The 10,485-nt window shown below is 49.1% G+C and overlaps 1 protein-coding gene across 1 annotated transcript; it reads right to left on the reverse strand.

Annotated features, from left to right (window-relative positions):
- Positions 1 to 806: 806 nt before the first annotated feature.
- Positions 807 to 10,276, reverse strand: LOC122375611. Its single transcript, XM_043355118.1, has 3 exons — positions 10,083 to 10,276; positions 1,195 to 3,380; positions 807 to 898 (listed from the first exon to the last, which is right to left on the reverse strand). Exons 1-3 carry the CDS (start codon positions 10,274 to 10,276, stop codon positions 807 to 809), a joined length of 2,472 nt encoding a protein of 823 aa, XP_043211053.1.
- Between the last annotated feature and the right edge of the window lie 209 nt (positions 10,277 to 10,485).

Consider the following 10,485-nt stretch of genomic DNA (forward strand, 5'->3'; position numbering starts at 1 on the left):
TTTTACTAGCATCGTGTTCCTCTCGTCAAGACGTGTCGACTATCACTTGACCTTGAAAGATCAACTTGAAAAGTTGACCTCAGGTCAAGGTCATGACCTGACCGGTAAGGGTCAAGCTGCATATCAGTCGATCCGTATCGTCGAGCCAAACACAATTAAGATGTTTTCACCGCTCTAGTATGCCCTTATCAAAAGTTATTCGCGAAAAACAGTCAGATACCATTGGTGACCTGAGATGACCTCAGGGGCATAAAAAGGGGTCAAGGGAGCCATTTTCATGTTCAGTGTGTCAAAGATACTAGTAATTCAGTGTTTTAGAGTGTTTATGATGACTTCCGTCTAAATAAGTGTAATATAAAAAATAAATAGAATATAAAAGACGGTTAACTTCATCCAAAAACCGACTGTCTTTATTCTCCTCAAATCTGCACATCAAATTTTCCATCAGCGTGTTTTTGCGCGAGATAAAATTACTATGCGTTCCGTCAATTACATAAAATACAAATAGAGTGAGGCACCATCAAACACCACCCCCTGACCTTCAAGGGTCACTCTCACTGCGGTGCCGAACCACCCCACATCAAACACCACCCCCTGACCTTCAAGGGTCACTCTCACTGCGGTGCCGAACATCACCAACGTGCCATGGGGTCCCGTCCACTTCCACAATATGAAGTGACGGCACCCTGGTAACAACACCCGGCTGCGACCTATCACCACAGCGTGATCCAGGCTGTCGGACCCACACGGCGTCCCCGACAGTGTAGGCGCTGTCCGTGCCCTCCGGACCGCTGCCGTCCGCTGGATCACCACCAGTGCCAGTGACTGTCCTCACGCTGTCCCTGACCGAGTACCGGTAGATCTGTCCGGCTGGTGTCGTAGCCGAGCTCTGTCCGTCCTGAGGTGTTACGTTGTAAAGATGCACGGCATCGCCAACGGTGCACCCTGTTCTTGCGGCTATGACCTTCACGGTCCGATGATTCCTCTCTACCACACCATTTCCACTTGGGCGGTAGACGGCGCGGAACCTCAGCCGAATTTTCCACTTTGCCGCGAACACTGCAAACGCCCGACTGCGAAAGGCGGTATCATTATCCGCCAGGATCTCTTCTGGAGCTCCACGTTCATTGAAAATTCGATGCAGCTCTTCAATGACGTGCGCTGAATCTGCCCTTCGAAGCAATCTCCACAAACTGAACCTCGAAGGACCGCAGTCGACCACAGACAGGTACAGACTGCGCTGGTGGTGCGTGACGTCAATCGCCAGCCTAGTCCAGGACTCGTTCACCTCCAGCTTCCCAGGCTTCCACTTAACTGGTGCTGGGTCGATAGACCTGCATGCGTCACAGTGGGACACGACAGCACGCGCCTCTCTCCTCGTAATGTTCGGAGAAATCTCGCGCCGAGCGAAGAACAGCGTTCTCCGTACTCCAGGATGGCCTGCGCGGGTGTGCACCTCGCAAACCGCTGCTCGCCGTCCTCTTTCTTCGTCCTCGGTCCCATCTGCCCCGACGCCATCGCCGCCATCACTGCTCGTGCTGGAGCTATCTTCATCACCGCTGGTGCACTCAGCATTCACCGCAGCACCACACGTCCCAGCGGACTCTCCGTTCAGTGGACCGCGCAGCCACTGAGCGGGAACCCGGCTGAGGCAGTCCGCTTTGTTGTCCGCCGACTTCACCAGAGTCACTGTCAGATGCAGGTTGAATTCGGCCACCAACTGCTTGACTATGTCGACTCGGCGCCGTATCAGCATTTCCCCGTGGGCCTTAGTGCGGAGACGTGCTCGGCTACTTAATGCATCGTCGAGCCAGCGATGAACAGTGGCCGAGTCCGTTTTCAGCTCGATGACTCGCATGCCCCAGGCGATAGCTAGATTGATGCCTCGCAGGGCGGCATCGAGCTCTGCCATATTTATGTGAGTCGTCTCATCCTTTCGAAGCCAGCATCCGTCTTCGATGATGTTTCCATCTTGCGTCTCCAGAGCGATTCCCGCCGCCACAGAGGAGGCGTCCGTCCACACGACAGCACTGTCTCCACTGACGTGCCAGTGACCTCGCGCTGGATCATCCTTCACCATCCGCTTAGCCACGTACATCATCTGCTCGCGCAGCTCTGGATCGTCGGTAACATCGTCCCAGTGGTGAGTCACAGCATTGACTCGACGTTTCAGCCAGGCCGCCGCCGGCCTCAGCCAGCCGCACACTGGCATGTGCGCCACCAGACGTCCGCACCAGGAGAACACAGCGCGGCGTGTCATGACGTCAGGAGGGGCACCGACTGCGTTATCCCGAGTCCAGTGGAGATCACCGTCTCCTGCGACTCCAACCCGCAGGCCCAGCAGCCGTGCTCCGTCCTGGACTCTCTCTGGAGGCTTGCACTCCAGGCCGTACTTAGAGAAGTGCTCCACTACACGATCGGCCGTAACAATGTCCTCATCGACACACAGGTCGTCCACATACGGTATTGTGGCGCGCTCCACATCGGCGTCTTGGCTGAGGACCGCTTGCACCACCTTCTTCATCATCAGCGGGGCCACGTTCAATCCGAACCCGACCCTCGTCAACGCATAACGCCGTCCGCCGACAATCACGGTCTGAAATGGCCAGAGGCGCTGGTCTGTGCGAATCTGCAGGTAAGCTCGCTTCAAATCCACCACGGCGAGATTCTTACCGTGGCGGCGCCACCTCCGCAGCGTGTCTGTGCAGACGTCGGCCTCTGCTGTGTGCGCAGGTACGTGGCTGTTCAACTGACGGTAGTCCAGACAGGGTCGCACCTTGCACTTACTTCCCTGCTCCACAGCCATCAGCGGCAACAGTCCACGGGGAGGGCCATAGACGGACTGATCGTATGGAATTAGCCATCCATTGTCTATCCAAGTCTGAAGTTCGGCTTCAAATTCCTGCCTGGCTTCTGCTGACACTGCATACTCAGGCACACTGCTGGATAGACTGGCTGGCTCAGCTTCATCTTCCCACTTCCACGACATCGTCCACGCTCGTTGGTCGGCATCAAACCGTACTGAGAAATCGGGCGTGTCCACCACCAATTCATCTTCAAGGCCTGGTGGAGTGGGCGGCGTAGTCGGCTTCCCACAGAACTTGACATCAGAGGGGGATGCAATCATCACGCCACCCAGAGCCGAGATGGCGGGCACTCCGAGTACCATCTCGACACCCATCGGTTTGTCATCAAGAACCAGCACAGAAACATTCGCCGACTGCCCGGAACACGTTCTCAGCTGCACAGTTCCAACCCCACTGGAGAAAAACGGGTCTCCACTCATCGACGTTACCGCTGTTCTCTGAGGCCGCCACGCCTCACACACAGACTTGTAAACCAGGTTCTCTGTGCAGCCAGAATCCACCAGAGCTCGGCACCTGTGCCCGTCAACAGTCAGGTCTACGACCGGCAGAGCGCCACCCGTCACTGCGCGGGAGATGACGCCGGCGCTGACACACCATCTCCCACGCCGTTTCCCGAACGGACGGGGCACCGAGACGCCAAATGGTTGGGTTCGCCGCACACCCAGCACCGTCTTGTCACACGTCTCGCAGCTCTAGATGGCTCAGCCGTCGTTTCGTGATTGTTTCTCTGTGCCTGCGTGAGGCGCTCTCCTGCCGCCGCGGCTGCCATCGCCGGGTCATTCTTCACGGCCCGTCGGGCACTGCTCAAGGCGCTCTCGATGCTCAGGTCCTGCACTCGATAGCTGGCGCCGATTGCTTCACGCACGTTTAGTGGAAGACCAGAGATAAAAGGGCACAGAAGGGTCCGATCTGAAACACCTCCAAAAAGTGTGGACAGTCGCCGGAGGTCTGCCAGGAAAACGTCCACTGCTTCACCTGGTCTGAGCTTCCGAGCCACAAACTCTTCATACGCCCCAAGGGGATCTGGCGCAAACGCAGACTGCAGTGCGTCCTTCACCGACTCGTACGACGTTCGATCTCTCGCTGGCAACTGTGCATAAACAGTGAATGCGTCACCTTTCAGCTTCAGAGGCAGGATCCTCATGATATCACTGCCCTGCAGCTCGCACAGTATTTCAGTTCGGTTCAGCCACCGTACGACGTCTTCCTTGCCGGAATAATCATCGATCGCATCGATATACTCGTCATCGTTAGCTTTACGTTTCTTTGGAGCCATTTTACCACCCGTATATACAAGGAAAAAGGCCGAAATAGCTTGTAATATAAAAAATAAATAGAATATAAAAGACGGTTAACTTCATCCAAAAACCGACTGTCTTTATTCTCCTCAAATCTGCACATCAAATTTTCCATCAGCGTGTTTTTGCGCGAGATAAAATTACTATGCGTTCCGTCAATTACATAAAATACAAATAGAGTGAGGCACCATCAAACAATAAGACGACTTTCAAATTTCTCCCATTGACTCCCAATGGGGAGGTCGCAAAATTGACCTGACCTTAGGTCATTGATATCAAAATTCGATGATATACATTTTGTACATGATGTTGCTCTTATTATTCTCTGAAAGTTTCAAAGCGATCGGTCCCTCGGTGTAGCTTTAGCAGACATTGAAACTTTTGATGTAGTGAGGTCACTTGAACTGACACTGACCTTAAGCGACCTGGGTCTGAAATTTTCACAACATATGTAGAACAAATGTATAATAAGGTGTGCCAAAAACGGCGGGGCTTCGCGCCGCCGTGTTTGGGACATTCGCGAAAAACTGCAGGAGGGATGTTCAACCTCCCCAGCAAGGCGTGGGTGAACCGGCTTCGTGTTCCATTTTTCGAGACCAGTCAAATGAACTAGAATTTGACATTAAAAGGGCATTTTGAGAATTTGACCTAAGGTGAAGGTCATCACCTAACCGGGAAAGGTCATATTGCATATTAGTCGATCCGTATTTTCGAGAAGGAAAATAATTATATAAGGTGTTTCATTGCTCTACCATATATCTATCAAGTTATTGTCCAAGTCCTACCGGAGTCCTTTTATGACCTGAGATGACCTCAGTAGCATAAAAGTGGTCACATCACGAGTGAAATTTTCCGAGTAAATGTGCCATGTTTATCTGTATCCCGATGTTTAAGGGTGTTTTCGTTCTTCAGAGGAAGAGCATTTCAATGTTCTCCCATAAACCCGCGCCGTGCAAGGGGGGGCGTTTTTACGCCCCCCCCCTCGCTAGGTTTTTCACGAATATTGAAAAACGGCGTCGCGCAGCGCCACCGTTTTTACTTTGGATCAGTCAGTGAACTTGTATATATATTTTTTTGCATACAATAAAGATTGTGTCTATTGAGCAACGTATATTTTACCGTTTCGGATTGGCATGGATGCTTATTTTTGGGAATAAAATGTCCGAAGCCTTAGATCGTTTCCTATTTCGTGCTAAATATTTATCAAGATCAAGGTGTTTTGGTTAAAAAAAAAACACTAGGCTGCAAATTGGATTAATTGGATATGAAAAATCAGCGAAACCTGTTTTTCATACTCGTATTTTGCAACTAGTAAGTCATGCATTAACATTTAACAATGACGTTATATTTTAGACTGATGCCCCATGGAAGGCAAGACTGGCAAAAACAGCCCCTTTCACTAGCTGACAATGGCGCCCCTCTCAAGGGAAAAAGTCGCCCCCTCGAGCACCATGGCCCCCCCTTTCGCTGATTTCTGGCTACGCCACTGCTTCCGAGGGACCCAAACCGATCTCTGAGGGCCCTCAGGACGGCACTTATGAGTTATGAACACCACTCCGATCTTCCACTGCTGATTCTTAAGGCTCGGGCGCAGATCTTTGAGAGCCACTAAGGCAATCCACGCGCACTGCAGCGGGTCTGAGCCGAACACGAACTGCAGGGGGGGGGGGGGGGGTTGAAAACAAACCCCCCCCCCCTGAGATCTCGAAAACGGCGCAACGTAGCGACAAGCGGTAAACGGCGTTGGATAGGTTGAGATGAGATCTACAAGAAATACAAAGATCATTTTTGGGTCAGGTCAAAAACGAGGTCAGCAGAGGTCACCAAACTCAAAATGTTGCGATTTTTAGCGATCTCGACATCCCTCCATATTTCCCGCTTTATCTCGGGAACTAGATGAGCTAGAAAATTGCGAAAAAAACATTCGATAGCTGTTGAAACGGTCTTTCGCTGAGCTGTTCTCAGATTTGACCTAAGGTCAACGGTTCAGCCTATAGAGGTCATGTAATGTCAGAACAATATTGCAAATTTTCCGGAAATGCTTTTTCTGCAATAACTTTTCTTCCCAAAGAGATAGAGAAATAATTCACACACCATCGTTCTTAGCTCGTCAAGGCGCATCGAATGGTATATAATATGACCTCGAAAGGTCAAGTTCAAAAGTTGACCTGAGGTCAAGGTCATGACCTGACCGAAATAGGTCATGTTGCATATCATTCGATCCGCATTGACGAGACAAACACGATAAACGTCGAACGGAGTCTCTATCTCTATTCAATTAAAAGTTATTGAAGAAAAACCGTTAGTGACCGTTGAATTGCATGCCGGGCCCCAAAAATTGACCTGACCTAAGGTCACATAAATAAAAATTTCGAAATAAACAAAATGTTCCTTATAGTCTCCTAATATGTTTCTGAAAGTTTCATAGCATTCAGTCAAATGGTGTGGATGTAGCACAGCGTCAAACTTTTTATGAGGTGAGGTCACTTATCGTGACCTGGTGACCTGACCTTGCATGACCTAACACTAATTTTTTCAGTGGTGATGTAAAATTGTTTGATGAACAGCTATACAAAGTTTCAAAGTCTTAGCTTCACTTGTTTTTGAGTTACAGCGAAAAAAACCAGAGGGAGGGGTTGAAAACAACCCCCCCCCCCTGCAGTGCGCGTGTTAAGGACCTCCGCCGGCCTCAACAGCCCCATACTGGATTCTGAGTGTCCCTCGGTGTCCAGGGGCCCATGACAGTCTCTGGTCGAAAGGGCCCTTTCGACTTTGAGGACCATCCCTACGGCAGGCCTATAAAGACCTGCAACGATTTTATCATGGAGGGGCCACGTGTGCCTCTGAGCAAGGCTGCGAGGTCGCAGTCGGAGTCGGTCGGAGTCGACAGCTCTGACCGGAGTCGGAGTCGGTTTGGAAGCCGAGGTCGAAGTCGAGTCTAAGGCACCGATAAATCCATTACAGAAGCTGAGCATGCTAGAATATAGATTTTTAGAAGGGCGAACCGATTCCCTGGATCATTTCCAATATCTTTTTATGGATAAGGTTCGGAATCATCTGCACAGGGGCCCGGAGGGGGTGGGGGAGAGACTACAGACCCACTGTATTATTCCCATTAAAAGGTTCTACGCTGCTAAAACTGACGTAACGGGTAATGCATTTTTAACTGACGTAATTGATTTTCCCAAAGAAGTTCCCTAAAAAATACTTTTTACATTTCATAGCTAGAGGACAAACTTTATCACCACTGCATTCCTCGCGCCATGGCGCGTCGAATGACATATCCCTCGCCGGCCGAAGAGGGGGGGGGGGCGGGTGCCGCCCCCATGAGTTTTTTCGCGATAGCTCGGGACACGCCGGCGATAGAAAGCTGAAACTTGGCATACCTGACCTTTGAACCAAGCCAGATCTTTTGACACCAACCGCATTTTCAGGTCAGGTCAAGTCACTGACCTATGACGTCACAAGTGAAACTCTGCACGATCCTCAGACGCCGCAATTTCGCACCGTCCTCAGTGCCAGAGGAACTTTCATAGGAAGATGAAACTTACAGGAGGTGCACCTCCTGTAACCTCAGGAGGATACCATGGTATCCTCCTGAGGTCTCACAACTTGTATACCTCGGATTTTTCCTAAAGGTCATGTAAGGTCAGATCGGTTATGTGACCTCATCATTAGGTATGTCAATGGGGAAATATTGAAACTGCACTATTTTGGCGCCGGTAATGATCTAAAACTATATATGGCGAATCGAATCGTGATTTCATGTACTCCTTGCAAGATTCCATGCTTCAGTTTTGCATTGCTGACCTTGCGTGACGTCATTTATGACGTCGCTAGGGTCATAGGATTTTTTCTTCAATAACTGTTGATCAAATTGAGCTAGAGAGTCGGAAAAGCCACCCATGGACTCAGGAAGACTTGCCGAATCGAATGATATGCGATATGACCTTATTCGACCAGCTTCGTGACCTGAGTGACCTGAGGGGCTCTGACCTGACCCCGACCCGAGGTCAACACCTTAAGTTGACCTCAACCAAACAAAAAGTATATCATTCGACGCGCCTGAGCGTGGCGAACACGATGATGCCAAAATCGCGTCTCTACGACCATTTTTTTGCGAAATTATTTACCAAAAACCGAACCCGTGTCTTGGGCCACTTAACCTGAACTCAGAGGTCACCGGTTGACCTGAGACCTTAAATTCGGGTACCAATCGCTGCGTATCGTAACGGCGCACATGATCGTTTTTTCCGCGACGCTCTAGCTCCATTAGGGGCGAAGGGGCGAGGGAGTCGTACCAACCCCCCCCCCCCTTGGCCGCGGCGAATGTAGAAAACCAATAGGCCCGGCGAGGGATATAAAATCAAGTTTTGTTTTTTACTCCCAAAATAAAAACAAAACGACTTTTTAAATATTTCCCAAAAATTAAAAAAAATCAAAAAATTTGAGAAAAAAAAACAGGAATACATGTTATAGAGCTATCAGTCTGCTATTACCGTGCCAAATTTGAGCTCGGTAGCTCTATTTTTTTTTTTTGCAAAATTATGGCAAAAAACTGCTCAAAATTGATGACGTCAAATATTCAAACTCAATTTTTAGCCGTTGTAGACCATGTAGTAGGTACAAAACTAAGACCACCATTGGATTCCCCGTGATGGGCTGGATCGAATAGGTGTCTTTTTATGCCAAACATTAACTTTAAAATTTGACTTTTTTGACCTGACCTTGACCTGGCCTAGACAATAAAGTAACCTAAGCCGTCCCTGATGGTCATCTAACCAGTACCATTGAGTTGGAAATGAAAAAAAAAATCGACCATATAACTTGCATCACACGGCCCTAGTAAAATTGGGTTCATGTGTTGATCCTTGGTGACCTAACCTCTGCGACATGATCTGGTATCAGTGACCTCAGTTTTAGCACTTAGCAACATATGCGTTTTACTAGATGTTATAACGCATTCCCTAGAAGACCCATAAGCGGTGAAACATTTTACCTTTGACCTGACCTGTGACGTTATTGGAGACCCCGAGGTCAATGAAATTAGGTAGCATTCCCTCGACAGTTTTGACAGAAATATCAAAGACTCTTTGAATTTTGCGAATCCGTCCAGTAGTTTCGGAGGGTTACAGGACAATTTGCCGAACTGCGTTTTGCCGAATGCTTATTCGCCGAATGTCAATATGTCGAATGCATTTTGCCGACGTGTCTTTTTGCCGACGTGTCAAAAAGGCGAAGGGCTAAAAGTCGAAATGCAATTTGCCGACATGCCCTTTTGCCGACGTGCAAAAAGTCGAAACGTCAAATTGCCGAAATGTTAATTTACCGAAATGTCAATTAATCGAAATGTCAATTTGCCTAAAAGTCAATTAGTCGAAATGTCAATTCGCCGAAATGCTAATTAGCCGAAATGTAAATTTGCCGAAATGTCAAATTGCCGAAATGTCAATTAGTCGAAATGTCAATTCGTCGAAATGCTAATTTACCGAAATTCTAATTAGCCGAAATGTAAATTTGCCGAAAAGTCTATTAGTCGAAATGTCAATTTGCCGAACTGCCAATTAGCCGAAATGTCAATTTGTCGAAATGCCAGTTTGACGGAATGTCAATTAGTCGTTTTTAGTTAGTTATGTGCGCGATCCCTCGCACTAGCTCCGCAACACTGAGCTCGCCGTCTTGTCGGCGCTCCACTGTATAGTCGACTACAGAATGATGTTCCACTCCTCAGAAGCTATCAGTTGACCGGAGCGCGAAGTTGTGCCGTTTGTGAGCATTGGGACAAAACTATAATTTGTGAACTCAGCCCGTGTGATGCGGCACAGCCTACCACTCCAGGCAAATAATTGCCTGTGAAAAGTGGATCATCATTCTGTAGTCGACTATACGCTGCACCCTTGCTGCCAGCACTACCCACTGGCGTCGCCGCCCTGGCTCCAGGCCACGGATAAGCTTGTCCAGCTCTGCGCGTCCCGTGTCCTCCTCATCCCGCAGGGTTCGAAGCAGGGTGGCCGTGCTTGGATGGTTGCAGGCCAGTCGACTCTGGAAGCCATAATGCCAGCCTTTTAAGGCGTTTGTAGTTCGGGCCAGCCGGGCCAGCGTTATTGCCATATTAGCCCGGAATCACCAGGTTTATGTACAGGGTGTCTCAAAAGTTCGTTTACAGGTACCAGCCATGCTTTTTTGTCAATAATTCTGAATCAACAAGAAATTAGCAATCGAAATTTTGAATGGGGGTTGGTAACAACCTTCCTTTAGCAGTTTCATTGTTTTCAAGCGCATTCGACCCTTCATGAGCTCACAAAAAGGGTTCACCTGTG

This window comes from Amphibalanus amphitrite, unplaced genomic scaffold (genome assembly GCF_019059575.1).
Source record: "Amphibalanus amphitrite isolate SeventyFive unplaced genomic scaffold, NRLGWU_Aamphi_draft 001883F_arrow, whole genome shotgun sequence".
In the NCBI taxonomy this organism is placed as follows: Eukaryota; Metazoa; Arthropoda; class Thecostraca; order Balanomorpha; family Balanidae; genus Amphibalanus; species Amphibalanus amphitrite.

Coding starts and splice junctions, on each gene's coding strand:
- LOC122375611 (XM_043355118.1), bottom strand. CDS start 10,276: ATGGCAATAACGCTGGCCCGGCTGGCCCGAACTACAAACGCCTTAAAA. Junction 3,381..10,082: donor GAGCCAGGGCGGCGACGCCA/GTGGGTAGTGCT, acceptor TGACGGGCACAG/GTGCCGAGCTCTGGTGGATT. Junction 899..1,194: donor CTGCGGTCCTTCGAGGTTCA/GTTTGTGGAGAT, acceptor GTAACACCTCAG/GACGGACAGAGCTCGGCTAC.